At 42.9% G+C, this 19,161-nt stretch overlaps 1 protein-coding gene across 3 annotated transcripts in view; it reads left to right on the top strand.

Annotated features, from left to right (window-relative positions):
• Window positions 1-19,161, top strand: part of LOC118577112 (BEN domain-containing protein 5) — a 1,024,598-nt gene that overhangs the window by 905,824 nt on the left and 99,613 nt on the right. For all 3 annotated transcript variants that reach the window (XM_036177158.1, XM_036177154.1, XM_036177155.1), the window contains one exon: window positions 737-851. In XM_036177158.1, the coding sequence (XP_036033051.1) occupies window positions 737-851 (115 nt within the window). The remainder of the gene's footprint in view (window positions 1-736; window positions 852-19,161) is intronic.

Consider the following 19,161-nt stretch of genomic DNA (forward strand, 5'->3'; position numbering starts at 1 on the left):
TGAACTCTGAAGTGATTTATCATTCCAAGAGCTAAGTTTCTGCTTCTGGGCACATGAATTGTTCTTAGTTACCCTGCTGTCTTCCTCATGCCTGTCTATCAAGACCTGTAAGGGCCCAGTTTAGAGGCTTCCCCTCTTCTAGTGAGAAACAAGTCCCCTCTGCATTTGGGAGACTCTCCTATCACTTTATGGCATACACCAATTTCATGAAATGTTAGAGTAGTATTTTGACTATATGTTCAGGTCTCCAGTGAAGAAATAGACACATGGAACAGAAGAGAGGGGCAGGGCTGAGGCCAGTTTATGTCCCCTAAACTCTTTCATGTGAATAGATGCAGAGCCTCACCAGAAGGATACTAGAGGATACTTCAGGAAGGTCCCTATGATTATGTGATGAGGGCACCCTCTTTAATTTATTGCTGCCATCCAGGACCACCAAAGTCCAGCTCAAATGCTTGGAAACCCTCTGCTCCATCTGCATGAAGTGCTTTTCCCCTCTTATCTTTAGGCCTTAATGCTGTGCTTTGAGCTACCTTCTCTTAGAAACAAGCATATATTTGGACAATCCATTGGGAAATGCCTAGTCATATATCCAAATATCCATAATTATATATGACAGTAGCTGATGACAGAGGCCAAAAGTCACTGGCCCTCTTGTCATTTTATGGACTAAGGAAAATGTGCCCTCTCCTTTCGAAACACTTTGAGGCTAATCCAGGCATGTCTCTCTCCCTAGGGATCATTGACTTCCTTGTAAGTCAGCATCCAATTGCCCGTGTCCTGCGAGAACACTTGGTCTTCAAGATTGCACCAATGCTCAACCCTGATGGAGTCTACCTGGGCAACTACAGGTGAGGTACTGGGGACAATGCTCAGAAGCAGGAAGTGACAGGATGGGGGTATGAAAACAAGAAGAAGCCAGGCAATAAACTTGAGAAAGAACTCATAGACTAACCATTAGAGGAATTATTAGAGGAAATTTAAAGATTAGAGAACATTTTACTCAACCTCCTGAGTGCAGCTAATGTCCTTGGCCATTTATAGACAATGCAAAGTCACTTGCTGGAGTTTTCCGAACAGACTGATAATTAAGAACCAGGAGAACTAATATTAATTTTAGCACCTACTTCCTCCATGATCTTGAGGGATTTACTTTTCCTCTTTGATGCTCAATTTCTCTTATATAAGAGACAATAATTCCCCAGAAGGGCAGTTGTGTCAGAAGAAATGATGAGGAGGAATGTGTTTTGCAGAATCTCAGATGATGGTTATAATGTTCCCTGATCTGTTAGTGTGTTCCTCCTGGAAGATCATTAATGAAGGAGAATAGCAGCCCAGATCATGTGGACAGTACTTCTCTTTGGATGCCTCACTCCTGCTCATGTGCCATATCTTGAATGTTCTTTCTCCTGTTGTAGAACCATCATTTACAGCCTAAAATTCCACTGCCCAGGGGATCATTTGCCAAAAGAACACTGAGTTCTCAGAGATAGATAGTCTTATTACCCTTATTTCACAGCTGAGGAAACTGACTTGCCCAAAGCCACATAGCAGTAGATAATTGACTGTCTAACTTCACTGCCCAAATGATATTACTTTATATTTGATCAGGCCCATAACCTTCAAGACAACACCAACCTCCCCAAGCTTTGCATGCAAGGCTTTGTGTAACCTAGTGCCTGTGTCTGTCCTGACTTTAGTCTGCCCACTCTCTTTTCTCCTAGAGATGTTTCTCTGACTTCTCCAAGCAAAGCCTGTTGCCATAGACAAGCATGTTGGCTCCTGCTACTTTTCTTTTATGACCGGGCCCTCTTTGTAGAATCATCTCATCCCTTATTTGCCTGTTAACTCTCTTGGCAACTCAGCTCATGTCTATCTTCTAGAAATCATTTCCCTAAATACCCCCAAAAAGTGGCAACTCCCTTCTGCTTCTCACAGGCCTGGTTATCTAAAAAGGAACAGGAAGTCACTCAGTCATGGGAATTAATTACTATAGCTTTGAAGGGTATTTGTAACTCCCATTGAACTTTAGGTCACCAGAAGACAGGGCAGCCTTTGCATCCTTACTATCTAGCAGCAGGAATTAGCAAATAATAGATACTCAGAAAGTGATGAATGTAAGTGAATGAAAGGAATGGCTTTGATGAAGACAAAAGAAAATAGATGAGACTTCCAAGGCCCTTGATTGAGTTCAGATGTAAGTTCTCCCTACAACCAGCTAGAAAGATTTTACAGAAGACCACTTTACTACCCTCTAAAACCATGGAAATTAGGTCCATAGGGGCTCTCTGGCACCCCTGGGTCTAAGAGAGACCCATGGGATGCATGAAGCCTTCATTAAAGTCAATTTTGCTTTTTCTCTTAATTGGCTAGAGTGATGGCTCATTAGCATCTGCAGGTTTTATGGCTTGTTGCAGGCTCAAGAGTAATCCCATTCTACCTTCCCCAGACAGAATGTGTGGTTAGTGATAATAGTGGTAGAAAGACCATTTGATTTATGTTAACATTTCTGTTTAATTACAAGAGCTACAGTGGTCAGAGAGAGGTCAATTCTGCCACTCCACATGCTTATTTATGTCATCATCTGCTGTCCAGAGAAGGGCTAGCTGGAAATAGGTCTATGACCTTGGTCAACATGGCTCCTTTCTCTCTACTTCATATGGCCAGGAAATAAGAAGGGGAATTAGAAGTTTTCTATACATCTTCAAGGTTCAGACTTTGTGACTGGGGGCAGGTAGCTCCAACCCTCAGAAATGATTTCATGGTGAAGTTTCAACTCCCAACATTCTCCCAGTAAGAAAATATGATTCTTTCTCATTATGAGAGTTGCAAAAAGTCTCTAACCACAGCATTAATCCTGTTATTAAGACAGATCTGAGTAGCCAGAAGTAGCCTATCAATCATGAGAATTCATTTCTACAGCATTGAAGTGTAGGAAAGATAGTAATAAAGACTCAGAATGCCTAGTTTCAAGGTGCTTTTGATGTCCCCATGCCGGTTTCTCCCATACCAATTCCTCCTCTCAGGCTCTCTCTGCAGCCGTATTTCTTGAGTTTACCATGGCTCTCTGAGATGTATAGCAGGACAGATAATCTGGAGTTCAAATAAGTTTGGGAAATGCTGAACTAAGTGAAGTTCAGCATAGCTTTCACAAGAAGACTTTTCAGAATGTTGCATATGGTCATGAATACAAGCAGTCCCAAGAGAGAAACATAGACCTCAATGTTCCTAAAAGGTAAGTGCCACGGTCCATACATCCCACCTCCTGTGTCGGGTTTATGAAACATTTTAGGAAATGCCATCCCAAGAAGTCTGCTTGCTGACTCAATGGTCTGTCAAGCCCTCACACCTATTTCATTTAAGAGGGATGGTTATGATGGAGGGAAGGAAAGGAGGAAGGAAGGAAGGAGGCTGGCCCTTAGAACTCTCGGGCCACAAGCAAAGGATGCTGATGAGATCACAAGACATAGGTCAGAACACAGGCAGCCATGTCTCTGCTTCCCTCTCCTTGCCCTTTTGACTTTTGTTCTCTCAGCATCTCCCTCTAGAGGAACAATGCCCTGAGAAGCTAAAGAATTCACCCCAAGTCTATGGCCAGTGACAGACAGACATAGATAAAAGCCTGTCCTCCCTGATGTCTACCCTGGTACATCCAGGGCTGGGCCTGGCCTACTCTGAGGCTAGAGCAAGACAGATCTGCTCTGCGGCACCTCGTGGGGATAGGAAGGGAGATCACAGGCCACTTCCCTGCAGTGTGGAGGGGTGTTGAATCCTTAGAGTTATGAATGTCAGTGAGTGATAAACATGGGCTTTGGTGTTAGTCAGGTGTGACATCAACTTCTGATCCACTGTCTATGTGTGCCAGGACTTGGGGTAACTGAAACAGCTTCACTAAGTTCCCTGTCTGTCTATCTATCTATCTATCTATCTATCTATCTATCTATCTATCATCACTTGTCAGTAGAAAATGAAAGATTATGAGATCTTCAGAAGACAATACACTTAAGGTAGAATACTGAGCACATTGTAAGTTCTAAATAAAAATCTATTTCTTCTCCCTCTTCCCACTCCCACCCTATTTTCTCCACATTAAGGAAGCATGTGATCCAATATAGGGGAAAAAACACAGTCAATTTCCCAGTTCTATCAGCTCAGCCTATATATTTAATAAACCAACACCTATACTATAGTCAGGTATAGTACTGATAGTCAGGTAAAGAAGGTTAATGTAACCTGGGTGTATGGCTCACTTGGTAGATTGATTGCCTAGTATTCACAGATCTCTGGGTTCAGTGTCCAATACCACATAAAACCAGACATGGTGGCACATGCCTATAATCCTAGATCTCAGGAGGTGGAGTCTGGAAGGTCAGAAATTCAAGGTCATCCTTGGCTACACAGTGAGTCTGAGGGCAGCTTGGATTACATGAGAGAGAGAGAAAGAGAGGCAGGGGAGATATGCACACACTTTACCCTAGAACATAATAGCAGCAGATGGCTGTTACACTATTCTGGGAATATTCATTATGTTAAAGAGCAGCAGTCTACTCACTAGATTACTGTGTGTGGTACCATACTGTGGCTGTGCTAAGAGTATATATGGCCTATATTAAAGTTCTTTTCACAATATGCAGCAACCACAGTATATTCCACAGCAGTTTCTTCACTTGTTATATCATATGATACCACAGTACATAACCCTTACTGTGTATAATAAAGATGTAGGACAAGTATGCACTCTGTCTTGCTCATAACACTACAATTCCACTTCCCTTTTCCCCCTGCAGATGTCAGGTCTCAAGCTAATCCATGGGAAGGCCTTCCTGGCACCTGTAGCAGACAGTGGGCTCCCCAGTGCACTCCTTCACAGCACCTTGCATCATCCTGGCCTGATTTGTAATCATGTGTATATGTGTGACTTTGTCTGCCTTGTTCCCTGTCAGGCCTGCCATTGTGGCTGACACAGAATGGGCCCTTTATCTTTGTTTCCTGGATGAACAAATAAACTAAGCAGCGGTATGCAGCGATTGTGCTGTGACACAAAGCTCATATCCCCAGAAGAGAGTAACTACAGCCAGATGCTGTCAGCCTCCAACCCCAACTGTTTAATCACATACTGTTATGACATGAATACTCTTCTGATTTGAAAGGATGAGCGGATGTCAGGACGAACAGACTGGATTCTCGGGCACCACTTTGTTATCTCGTAGAGCCCAGTGCTCTTAAAAGCACCTAAATACTGTACTGGATCAGTGCGATGGTTTGAGAAAGGAAAATCAGTTTTTACTATGTCTATTAGGGAAAAAGGGGAAACAGTCTAAGAAGGTGAAGGGCCACTGGCAAGGTTCCAGGCTTGCATTCAGAGTCTCTGGGCTCTAACTTTTTTATCAGCCTTAGATGGAGGCAGTTTTCTTTCCTTAGCCTCCAGGGTTTATTGTCTTGGGACAACACAAATTTCACTCCAAGCCTCAAATTTCCTCTGGCCTCCTTGGAGGAACTAAATGGAGTAACAGGCAACTTTCGTCGTCTGGTAGATGTCCTGGGGGGAGGCTCTATCAGGAGAAGCATGGGCACCCCATGAATGAACCTGTAGAATAGTGGTGCTGAGTGGAATAAACCAGCCACAAGAAGACAAATACTGTTGGATTCTACTTACATGAGGTACTTCAAGTAGTCACTCCAGTCACAAACAGAAAGCACTATGATGGTTGTGCAGCTTTGGGAAAGGGAGAAGAAATAGTCACTGTGTAGTGGGTTAACAGGCCTAGCTTTCAGGGATAGTGCTGGTAGCAAGACATTGCGGGTGTTTAATGCCAGTGAGCCACACATTTACAATGGTTAATATGGTAGAAGTTATGTTATATTGTACTTTACCACATTTTTAAAAACAAAAGGAAAAATAGCATGACTACCGATTGTGCAATGTGGATGTTTTCGAATAGTTCCAAGGGTATCTGGCAACTCATACCTTGAGGGATAGATATTGCAACTTCCAGCATCTCAGAGCCAAAAAGCTCAAAGCCTAGCTATCAGGCCATCAAAGTGGGGGCGATAGGCAGATCTGTTTAGAATCAGTAAGCAATTCTCAATGAGTTTCAGAACACAAGGCTTTGCATGCAGACTGAGGGACTGGCACACTCTCTTTGCCACAACCTCCATTCTTGTTGTTTCCTCTGCAGAGAAGGCAGCCCTACCCACCCCTTCACCCCACTGTATTTCCATAGCATTGCCTATGAAAAACAGACCTTCCATCTCCATATGACGATATGAAATTCTGTGTTGGGTTTGCATTTCTTAATTAGGTGTTTGTCATTGTGTATTCCATAGAGCCACGTATAAGTAAACAGTCATAGACCTTGGAATAAATTTATTGGTTTTATTTATGTTTCTGGGCATAAAAATCTATAATTACCAGGTACAGCCTCAGTATAACTGGTATTTAATGACAATTACTTTTTGTTACCATAGAAATGAGTCCAAAGTAGTTACCCATAATTTCTCATTTCCCAAACCTCACACATGCTGAATTGCAATATTACCATAGTAATTGCCTATTAGTCATCATAAAATACGCAGTTACCCAGAAGATAGCAGGAGGCTGTGAAATTTCTCATCTTCTGAAGACCTCAGTGCTTCTTAGGAGTCTGGAGGTCAGGGTGGAACAGGACTCTCTGGGTGGTGCAGAACTGATCTGCTATATGGCCCCGGTACTGCAGACCCTGGGGTAGAAGCAGATGCTATCAGAGCCAGAAGGGCTTGGGGTCAGTATGTCTCTCAGCCCCTGTAATCCTATTGTGGCACAGATGCTTCAGTCTAGTAAATCTAATTTCAGCTAGGTTTGTTGAGGACTTGCTGGTACTTGAGAAAGCAGAAGACATTAACCAGCCTCGGCCTTTGCCAATAAGAAACCAGGAGTTGGTATGAGAAGAGGAGAAGCATAAACTTACTGTGCGCCCCATGTAATATGTCCTGAAGTTCTAACCAAAGCCCTGTGGGGGGATTGGTGTGACAGCTCCGTTTTAAGCAGAGAAGGGCAATGAAGCACAAAAGGTCACTTCTATCAGTGTTCCCAAGAGAACTGTCCTAAAACCATATTCCAGATGTTTGCCATTGTCTGTCTTTGAGGCATGGTATCCAAGACTGAATGATGATGATAATGGCGATAATGATGATAGCTAACATGTATTACTTCTTCTGGACCTGGCACTACATTTTGCATTTATTGTTTCATTTAACCATTAGCACAATTGCACCATTATTTCCTATTGACAGATGAGGAAACCAGGATGAGGAAAACAGTCAGCTCCCTCTAGCATACTGATCTAATTGGTGGAATAAGGCTGGGAAGGGTCACAAATCTCATTCTAGGGACCACACTCATGACACAGCCCAAATGCATTTGACTATCTGAACCTTTCCCTCAATCTTTACCTAAATCCTTCCTGTTGCACTTATTTGGCTGAGTTGTAACTCCCCCATCTTTACATAGAGCCTTTTGAGAAGTGTGTGGCAGAGGCAGGGGAGTTATGCTCCTTCCTTAGGTAAAGAAATCAAGTTATAGAGAAAGTAAGTAATTCTCTGAAGGTCGTAAGAGCCACATACTTCAGATGCAGCTGGAACAACAGCCAAGGCCAGACAGATCCTCACCTCCTAGAGACTCTCCTGCTCTATGTAACCTGAGTGATATTTTTATGGAGGCTGAAAGGACACTTGGGCCCTTGGTGTAATTGGGTGTCTAACCCACAAGTGCACACTGCCAAAACCAATTATTCAAATAAGCCTCCCAGCCAGGTTCCTCGGAAAATGCCAGATGGCTAGATGTCTGTGGAGGCAGCTCCCCTCTCTGTCCTGCAAGTAGCCGAATCACATTTCAAAGTTTGAGTTGATAGCAAGCTGGTTTCAATAACTGATTCTACAGTAAAGACAGGTTTCTGGGGCAGTAGATACTAAGAATTAGTGGCTTAGGAGTCTACAGGAGCAAAACAGTGGACTAAAGTCAGGAACACCATCATTTCTGGTCTTAGTTCCTCAACCACTACTCACCCAGTACTGGTTCCCACTGTAAAATCTTTCTGTGGTGCCCACTGGTCATTAGAAGGCATCTGAGCTGTTTAGCTTGGACTTGAGGCCTGTACAATGTCACTGAGCATCCTTCCATGTTCCTCACCCACTGGCAACTTTACCCCTCCTGTATCTTCTCTTCCTTCTGGGCTCTTCCCAAGAGCATACAGCTGCCCATTCTTGCTGAGATCTGGCCTTTTCTGGCATTCTGCTTCTGCGGAAGAAGGCTTTCTGCTACTTTTATTCTTTCCTCTTCTTATGTTTACCCTCTGCCTTCCCCCTCCTTTGCATCTATCCCCCCTCCCTCTTTCTCTTCCCTCTCTTCCTTCCTTCCTTGCTTCCTTCCTTCCTTCCTTCTTCCTTCCTTCCTTCACCATGTACATCCATGATACCAAGCAATAAGGACGCGAGGTAGGCTTGGCCTCATTCTGGGCTGAGAGGAAGGCATTCTAACTCCTTGGGAATGTAGGAACTGGATCAGTCAGGGAAGACATCCTACAGGATATCCTGTGTGAGATGAGTCTTGAATGATGAGTGAAAGTTGGCCCGAGGAAGAAAATGGTAATGTGTTCTGAAGGAATAATAGTGAACAATGTTGATAGAATACAAAGCGTTAGACGAACACAAGCTGCCTGACATTTCTGTCAGTGTCTTGTGTGTATCCCTCCACTGAAGGTAAAAGGATGATAATTAACACACTCCTGCTCTCATTCTCATTCTACTGCTTAATTTATAGGGAATTCAGGAATCAGAAAGTCAGAGAGGTAAAAATATTAGCTCCGTTGTTGATGAAGGCAGAATTTGAAAGACATGGTCTGCCATGTATGGCCCAAATTGGCTCTATTTGATTTACTCCCCAATTCAACATCCCATCAGCCACAATTAGAGGAGAAAGTAAGCTTCCAGAAGCATAACATGTGACCAAGAGCAGACCAGAATGGAGCTTTCCTACAGGGCTCCATATTGACATCCCCAAACTTCCAAAAATCAGCATGTTGAGGCCTGAGGGTGGTGCTCCATGGGTAGAGCACTAGCCTACCATTCCTAGATTAAGTACCTAGAACCACACAAAACAAAAGAAACATGAGACACGAAACAGCAAAACAGAACCTAAAAAATTCCTGAGGTTTCTAGGCCCAACAGGCTCAGTTCCTTGAGTTGGCCAATCAGAAAAGTCCATCCCCTCTCACAGGTAAGAGTAGCAAGGGTGTGTGGAGAGGTATACTACCCAATAACTACCTTAAATCAAGAAGGTAGAACCTCATGCCCTCATCACATTGGAGAGAAGGAAGCTGACACACATAGAGAAGTTAAGTCTCCTGCTCATGGTCCCTGGTATTTGCTAGAGATCAAGGAATCAAATTCAGAGTGCTTGCTAGAGGCCCACAGCTTAGATCCTTGCTTCTGGAGCCTTAAGTGAATAGAGACTCTTGGAGAATGAAGTGTGGGCTGTACATATTTTCAAGGCTGTGACCTTCATACACCTGGCAGTTTATGTACCATGCATAAGCACCAACTAAGAGGACAGTAGAGGCTCAGGAGCAGCCCAGGCTTATTAAACCTTGAGATACCATGTGAATTTTACCAGCCTTTGTGTGGAGGACCTCTTTTCTGCAATTAGCTTATAAGCCTTGACTATGCTTTCCTTGCATGGTGTACAAATTGGTGGCATGGGATGAGAAGTGAAGACCAAACTATGGAGCACCCTAAACATCAGGCCATGAAAACAGCTAACAGGTGTGTAACACATATCTCAAACTAGGCAGTGTCCTCATTATCTCACATGGACAATACAATTTGGTCCTCACAGCAACCCTCTGAGAAAGAAAAGACTTCACTTTCCTGCCCAGGAAAAGTTTAGTCACAAAAATATTAGACAGATAAGAGGATATTTTCCTAGGCAGCATGGCTTCTGTGCCCATATTTGGATTCAGGGTCCTTAGAACAGGTAGATAAGGAACTTGTCATTCCCCACATGGGAAAGATGTGAAGGACTTCTTCCTTACTGTGTTACTTCTGCCCCCCTTCCACCTAAGAAATTGCAACACCCAATTCCTAGCTTCAAGGCCAGTGAGCTCCTTGAGAAAATGTCACCCTTCAGGTCTTTCAAAAAAGAACAAACCCTTTATCATTCAATGCTCTTATGGAGAGAAAAAATATCTTCTTGATTCTGAAATGAACGTTCAATCCTACTAATACACAGCCCATGACCTTGGCAAATCCCTTCTTCACTCTTGACCTCGCCCCCCCCCCCTTTCTCTGAGTGTATGGATAGGATTTGATCAGATTTTGAGTTCTTCTAGGTGGTGACTAGCTCTGGGGTGTGTTAAGTTGCAATGCTGGGAAATCCTGGAGCCTAGTGTGTTCCACTTCCAAGCAGGAGACCAGAGAGAGGGAGAAGAGCCCTCTGAAGCCATGTTGTGCACAGGAGAGAAGTTATGTTTTTGAAGCATGAGCTTTTCCTGATGAGATGTAAACAGAGTCCATTCCACCAATAAGGCACCAAGGACCAATCAATGTAACAATTCATCAAAGTTAATCTTGGCCAACCAAACAGCAGAACCACCAAGAATTCTCACCCAATCATAGATAATGACTTCCTCATAGCTGTGTAGATAGAATCTTCTGCTTGGGTAACCTTCTACACTCTGTACTCTAACACCTCCTGAGACCAGGAGATCACATGCAGTGGGAACAGAACTACATATAACTAGCAGGGAGGTTCAGGGAGGAGTGACTGAAATCTTAGGTGAGGTTCCAATGACCTCTTTCTATGAGGCAACACCAACATGTCCAATCCTAAGGTCTCTTGCAAGCAGTCACAACTACTCTGATGATAATAATTGCTGTTATGCCTGGAGGAGAGCATTCTACAATGACCACCATCAAAGCTTTTCCTTGTCTACTAGGAAAAACTGGTAGGAGAAAGAGCCCCTGAAAGCTTGGGGTTGGAAGGGATTCTTTTTCTAGATCTGGGCAGCTCCTTCTCCCAAATCAAAGGTCACTGTGAAGGAATGAAGGCCTTGATGCAATTCATACACAAAAAAGTCAGAGTTCTGGTTTTGCTACTAACCAATGGAGGGTGAGGACTATACAGTGTGTACACTGCACTGTAGGGGGCTCACCCCCACTTTTCTTCCCAGGGTACTCTTGAGTAGGGAGAAGTGAGAAATATTTAAATAGAAATATAGAGGAAAGCCAGGCAGCAGTAGCACATGCCTTTAATCCCAGCACTCGGGAGGCAGAGCCAAGCAGATCTCTATGAGTTTGAGGCCAGCCTGGGCTACAGAGTGAGATCCAGGACAGGCACCAAAACCATATGGAGAAACCCTGTCTCAACCCCCCCCCCAAAAAAAAAGAAAAGAAAAGAAAAATAGAGGAGAGAGCCGATAGAAACACAAGATAACCTTGGGAGGACCTGGGTCAAAACCCACCAGCCCCTTCTGTCTCTTCTAAAGGGCTATTTATAGAAATGTCAAGGGGTGGAGCAAAAGACCTCCCCCTAGCCCAGCCAAGTGCAGAACCTTCCAAATACCTAGTAACCATGCATGTGGTCAATCCATTCCTTTACACAGCTCTACTGAGTAAAGCAAGCTCAGATCTCACTAGGAAACCTTTGTGGACCCCAACACTACACCAAGGTTCCTGTTTGGGAGTCTGAAACTCTATTCCCAGCTCAAAGTCTTACTAGAGTGTCACCATTTTTATGCACTATCCATCTAGAAGAGACTTCAGTTGGTACTTTGCCAGCCAGGAAAGGGACACCTTTTACCAATTCATATATAGATACTTTCATGCTTGACTCTTATTTGGAACTTAGTTTCCCCATTAAAAAATAAGATGATTGGAGGTTAAAAAAAAAGAGGACATAATGTTGAAGAGGGAGGTAGGGGTGTACTGGAGAGGAGCTAGGAAGAGAAATAGGGTGCATATGATCAAAATGCAGTGTGTGAAATTCACAAAGAATTTTAAAAATACACTTATAATAAGATTGTTAACTCAGCATCATCCTTTCACCCAAGGGATAGTCTTTTAGGATCTCCCCTGACACCCAAGACTACTTCACACAAGTCAAATGAAGCCTGAGAATCTGGCTTGGAGTTGGTGGGCTGGGTTCAATCCCAACCTCTGTTGCCTGTCCTTGTTGGACTATGGACAAACCCCTTAGCCATCTGCACATCAGTTGTGTGGAGACTGCTAGCACAGAGGGCTGAGTGGGATAGAAGTACATTCAAACTCTCTTCTTCTAGCTTCTCAAAGGTGTTTTCACAAACATATGAATTTGTGCTAAGTCACAAAGCTACTTAGTGGAAGACCCAGGACTCAAACCTATACTGTTCTAATTTTTGAAGACATGTTCTTACCCATCTTCCTCTGCCTTCACCATTGTCTTAGTTCATATTTCTATTGCTGCAATGAAAAACCATGACCAAAACTGCAAATTGAAGAGTAAAGGGTTTATTAGGCTTACATTTCCACAGCACTGTTCATCATCAAAGAAAGACAGGACAAAGACTCAAAGACGGCAGGAACCTGGAGGCAAGAGCTGATGCAGAGGCCATAGAGGGGTGCTGCTTACTGAATTGCTACCCATGGCTTGCTCAGCTTGCCTTCTTAAAGAACCCAGGACTACCAGCCTAGGGTCGGCACTGCCCACATCAATCACTAAATAAGAAAATGTTCCACAGGCTTTCATACAGCCTGATCTTGTAGAGGCATTTTTTTAATTGAGGTTCCCTCCTCTCAAATGACTTTATAATATGTCAAATTGGCATAAAACTAACCAGAACAGCCATCCTGACCACAATGTCTCCTGATATGGTGATCTATGAAGAGATGGAAGGAAAAATGCTGTAATATCTTGTGTGATGATGAGTGGGTATGTTATGATTATTCTTATTTGGCATAAAGTGCACTGCATTTATCTGTAGCACAGCAGAGCACATCCCTCTTACTAAGCACTTTGCAGGGGCTGTTGATGGCAGATTGTCTGGCATTCTGACACTGACCAATCAATAGAGCTAGAAGGTGCCTCAGGCCAAGGGCAATTGAATCCCAACCTTTTGTGGCATTAAATAAAGCAATATTTATTTTGCTTTTGGTGCAAATATACTTAATCCAATCCATCTCATTGGTAATGCTGAAAAACTGCTGTGTTTAGGGGACAATTGCATGCATGCCCCATACATCTCTGCTTGTCAATGTCAAGGCTCCCAGGAGTATGCAGCCTCATGGTGTTCAGTCTGTTATGCTGACTTTTTCTTTATCTCTTAGAAGAAATGAAATGGAAATCATAAGGAGGGGAATTGAAATCATTGCTCTTACTCTGACTGCCACCATTACAACAGGAAGGAGGCACTGTATACAGCTTTCTCTTGGGTCACCAACCAGCTCCCAAGTAATGACACAGAGACTTATTATTAGTTATGATTGCTTGGGCTTATCTTATGCTTGTCCCACTAGCTCTTACAACTTATTTTAAACCCTTTCTCTTCATCTACATTTTGCCTCATGTCCTTTTACCATTCTTTCCTTCTGTATGTCCTACTTTCTTGCTTCTCATACCTGGCTTGCTGGTGGCTGCCTGTCTGGCTAACCCCAGGCATCTCCCTCTTTCTCCCTTGTTCTCTTCTCTTTTCTCTCTTCCCTCCCTCTCTCTCTCTCACGAACATGCACACACACACACACACCTGGATTCCTCCTCCTATATATTCTCTCTGCCTGCCAGCCCCATCTATCTCTCTACTGCCTAGCTATTTATTAGACCAATCAAATGTCTTAGGCAGGCAAAGCAACACATCTTTACATTGTTAAACAAATGCAGCATAAATAAATGTAATACATCTCTATATAGTTAAACAAATATTTTGCTACATAAACAAATGAAACACATTTTTACATAGTTAAAGTAATATGCCACAACAAGACACAGTGTCCTTCCCAAGCTGGAACTGTTTATTTGCTACTTGCATAACAATCTTTGGAACCAGCATGTTTATGCCATTGCACAAGGAAGGAAGTGAGCAGGACAAGAAAAGGCAGATGAGAAGCACAGTGTTCCTTTCATAGATCTTGTAGTGTCACTCAGACTGTGGGACCTTAAAGCCTGGCTGTGGGCCATTGTGGCAGCAATAGACCTAGTTTGAATCCAACTCTATACTGTAGTCATCAAGTGAGCTTCTCAAGATCAAACCCTTCTTGGATTTTATTTCCTTGTCTATAAACAAGGGTAAGTATCAAGTATCCTTCACTTGATTACTGTGGGTATGTTCACTATTTAACAGATACTTGTATTTTTCAAACCATGGTCAATTTATCACTTCACAAGAAGGATCTGGACTGATAAATGTGTTGTTAGGTGGTTTTGCCAGGGTGCAAGCATTGTCAAGTGTACTCATGCAAACAAAGTCATCTATGGAATCCCTGGTGATAGAATCTATAGATTTATCACATGGTCCATCACTGACTGGAACACTGTTATATTGCTCATGTAAGTAATTTCCTAGGCCTGTTTATAGACTGGCAGAACATTGGCTCATGCACTTATGATTCTTTCCATTCATTGAATACATATTGAAACTTTTTGATATTTAAATATGGTAGATTATGTTGGATTGGGGAGTGAGATCATTCCAGAGACTTAGACATTATCCCTCCCTGTTCTTATCCAGCTCACAGTTTGGAAGAAGAAAGAAAGAGATACTCAATAGAGCTTCTAACCCAGCAGAAAGCACTGATGTAGCATGTAGTCACCTGACCTCCATATATTTTCATTTCTAAGATTGTACCTCTGTCAGCTATTTTATTCCACTGGTACCAGAAATGGCCTCTATATCGGAACATAGGTCTTAATTTTGAACCGATGAAGAAGTTAACATTAAAAGAAAAACCCAGAATAGAACACCAGAGACCCAGATTTTCATCTCATGACTCTAAACTGACAATTGGAGGAGTGATCAGTCATCTTCTCCTTTGCCCTATCTTCAGGCACTGGTTTCTTTGTCATAAAAGAGTCTGCAACACCATTCTTGGCTATCTAGTCCTTATAGCCAGCTGGGAACACAGCAGAACATACCAGCAACCAGTTAGCAATGGACATACTTCCTAGCTCTGCGCTGCCACGCTTTCTACCTGAACTACTCTCTTGTGCTCCGACTCACATTTTGAGTCCCATAAAAGTCTCCAATCTTGAAAAATTCATGCAAGTAGTGTTAAGACAATGGTCACCATCTGCAAGCTTTGAAAAATTGTGTCAGCCAGCAAGATGGCTCAGAGCATAAGAGTGCTTGGCATATATGCCTGACAATGTAAGTTCAACCCCCAGAACATGTGTAAAGGAGGCGGGGGGGGGGGGGAGAGAAAACCAGCTCCACAAAATTGTCCTCTGACTTCCACATTAATGCTCTAACACATGTACATATCACACACACACACACACACACACACACACACACACACACACACACACACAAATGTAAATTTTAAAAGGAAACTTACATTAAACAAATAAATGAAAGTGAAAGAACCAGATGATGCCAACCTGATTCCAACAAAATAAATCATTTAATTTGAATAAACTTTACTGGAAATAATTACTTTCTTCAAGGTCCCTGACTCTAGAGCTAAAGCCAGATTATTGACACTTTAGAATCATGTTATATCCAGAGGGCCTGATCCACTGTGGAGCTGGGTCAGGCCCTCTGGATAAGTGAGCCAATTGAATAGCTTGAACTGTTTGGGAGGCCCCCAGGCAGTGGGACCTGGACCTGTCCTTAGTGCATGAACTGGTTGTTTGTAGCCTGGGGCATATGAGAGGACACTTTGCTCAGCCTGGAAGGAGAGGACTGTACCTTCCTGTACTGAATCTACCAGGTTGAGCTGAATCCCCAGGGGAGCCTTGGCCCTGGAGGAGATGGGAATGGAGGGGAGAGGCTGGGGGGAAGGTGGGGGTGGGAGTGGGAAGGGGGAGGACAGGGGAACCCATGGCTGATATGTAAAATTAAAACACAAATATAAAAAAAATAAAAAGAATCATGTTATAAAGGAGACCTCCATGAGTGAAGTATAAAATGTTTAGTTTACAAAGAACATAGAACTCAGAGAGAGGAGATGACTTCACCAAGATAACAGAGACAGCAGAGGTGGATCTGGTACCCTTGTCCCCTAGCCAGGTCTCATGCATCTTTACCAAAATTTTTTGCTCTGGAAACATGCAACTGCTAGGAGACTGATTGCCACTCAAAAAATTCTTCAAAAGTCAACTCAAAAGGTGCCGACGCAGGTCCAACTCCCAGAGGGTCACTGGGGTCACTAGGGGTTACATGCTCTGGCTTCTAAGGCACACTAGGATCCTTGAGGACCACTAGGATCCTGAGGTTGCCTTTGAGTCTCCAGTGACTCTACTATCATTAACAGGGTGGGTCAGGGAGTGTATATCTCAAGATCTCCCAACTCTGATGCTCTTCCAGGCTTTCTTTTGAATGATTTATTATTTTAATTTATGTGCATGTGAATGTATCTGTGCATATGTATACCTTATGTGTAGGTTTTCACTGAAATCAGAGGAAAGTAGTGGATCCCTTGGAGGTATCTCTCTAGCCTCCATATTCGGTTTTGAATTTAACTTTTTGAATCAAAGATACATTGTGGAAGAAGCAGAACTAAAAGGGAGAACCATGGGGCTCAGGACCAGGATTCTGGCCGAGGCCCTGTAAAATGCTGGTGTGTGGCTTCAGTGGATTAGCTTGCCTTCTGTGGCTCTTAATACTATTCTTTGGGCAACAGAGCCCACATACATTGGCTGGATTCATAAGAGGTATACCATACAAGATTGGAAATATCCATTCAATAATTATTTCTTCAGTGTTTACCACAATGCAGGCTCCTTGTCAGATGCAAAAACACCAGCAATTTGTGATCCAATAGAATAGAGTCAACACTGTATCTTGTGATGTCATCATTCTGCTGGGAAAGCAATGTGGCTGCAGGGGCAAAGGAAAAGCAGCTACCCCATATTTATAGGAAGTTCAAATCTCTCCCACACCTCCTGAAGGAGGTGGCATTTAAGTTTAGATCATTTCAATGATGCTACAATTATCACCATGGCCACTGTCAACCCTGGCCATCGTTTCTTCAAGTTCACTCTGTTCTGAGGGTTCTGCTGGGGAATTTATACACATTAGTTCATACACAGAATCCAGAAGGTCAGGGTTGTTATCCTCATTATACCTATGATAAAACAGACGCTCAAAGGGATATTTAGAAAAGAAATTTTACAAAGGTCATAACTGAGAAGGCAGACAGCCAAAGCTTAAACCTGGTTATGAGTCCCAAAGCCCCCAGTCTCACTGTTCTGTGCAGCTCCTGGGCTGGGGCTAATACTGATGTGAGAAATCACTGGGAAGAATATTCTAATAGAGCTGTCTATAAATGAGATAACCTAGGGGTCATGGGTTCCAGGTCATAGAGGTGTCTTAGAACAAACTGGCAACCTTTTGTGACACTGTTGACAACAGAGAACAGATGCAAAGCTAAACAGCACTAAAGAGCAGTGGGTTACAGTTAAGCACTATTACTAAGGTCATGTTCCTTTCCAAACTGTTAGGTGTTCAGTAAGGGCCGAGAAAGCTTGCTGTGTACCGTACTCAGGTGATCCAACTGCTTGGTGACTAGACACCAGGAATTGGATAATGTAGGATCTTCCTAGAATTTTCAATAAATTAGCTCAAAGGTCCAGATGGTTAGGGATACATTCAAAGTAATAAGGACTGTCTCCAACTGCTTAAGCAGAAAAGCTACATATAGCAAGGGGTTTATAGCACCAAACAGAAACTGAGTTGAGGTTGAAAAACAAAAAATTAACAGAATGGCTCTGAAGGGTAATGTCTTTGTCTATTTTCTGTTGCTATAACAGCATACCTAAGGTTGAGTTATTTACTAAGAATCCACATCTGCTTGGCTCACTGCTCTGTGTCGAGGGTATAGGGCCAATAAAAGTCTGGAGAGACAACAGGAATGCTGACTTGGGTCTCCTTTCCTTATAAAATCACTAATGCCATCATGATGTTCCAATACTGTGACATCAAATAATCATAATTACCTCCCAAAGGACCATCCTTCAAATACCATGAACAGATAAATTTGAGGATTAACTTTCCAATACTTTTAACTTGGGGGGGGGTGTTAAAATCATTAGCAGGCCGATCTAAGATGCCCTTTTCCTGCCGCACATTGCATTCCTTACTACCTTGTATCACCTAGCTCCAAATCCTGGACACATGTGCCTATTGCCCAAGCCTGGGTTCCCTGCTGCTGCTGCCCTGTCTTCAGATTACAAATAAGAAGGAGTAAAGAGGCTGGAGAGATGTCTTAGTGGTTAAGATCATTGGCTGCTCTTCCAGAAGATCCAAGTTCCCACTGTGGCTTGCAACCATCTGTAACTCTAGTTTAAGGAGATCTGACACCCTCTTCTGGCCTTCATGAGCACCAGATGCACAAGTGGTACACAGACAGACATGCAGGCAAAACATCCATACACATGAAACAACAATACATTAAAGAAGGGGGTGGATTTTTCCTGCTTCTACAGTCAGAGACAGCACAGCCATCCAGTACTTGCTAATATGGATGAGCATGTTTGCCCCACACCATCCATCACCTAATAACAGGGTTAGGTGCTGGGAGTTTCCTCAAAAATATAAACAAATGCTTACTATACTTAAAAGGGAGCAGAGCATGGATTTGAACTCACATCTTCTTGATTTTTAACCTGAAGAAAGTGATAAAAGGTCTTCTCTGACCATGGCTATCCACTCCAGCCTCCTATGGTCTGCAAAGACAGTTGTCCAATCCACTTATAATAACATATCATGGGATAACAAAGTACAATAAAAAAGTATGAGTTTGAGGTACCATTATGTACCAAAACCTAGGTCTGTTATATGCTTTTCCTCACTTGATCTCCACATTGTTCTGAGTCACAAATGGATATAAATGCAAGAAGATATAAGTACATTTTCCTTTATCCTGTTAGTTTCTAAATTCTTGAGAACAGAGACATCTGCTATCAACCACTGTATCAAATCACACTACCAGGGAGCT

Source organism: Onychomys torridus, chromosome 2 (genome assembly GCF_903995425.1).
Source record: "Onychomys torridus chromosome 2, mOncTor1.1, whole genome shotgun sequence".
NCBI classification, from domain to species: Eukaryota; Metazoa; Chordata; class Mammalia; order Rodentia; family Cricetidae; genus Onychomys; species Onychomys torridus.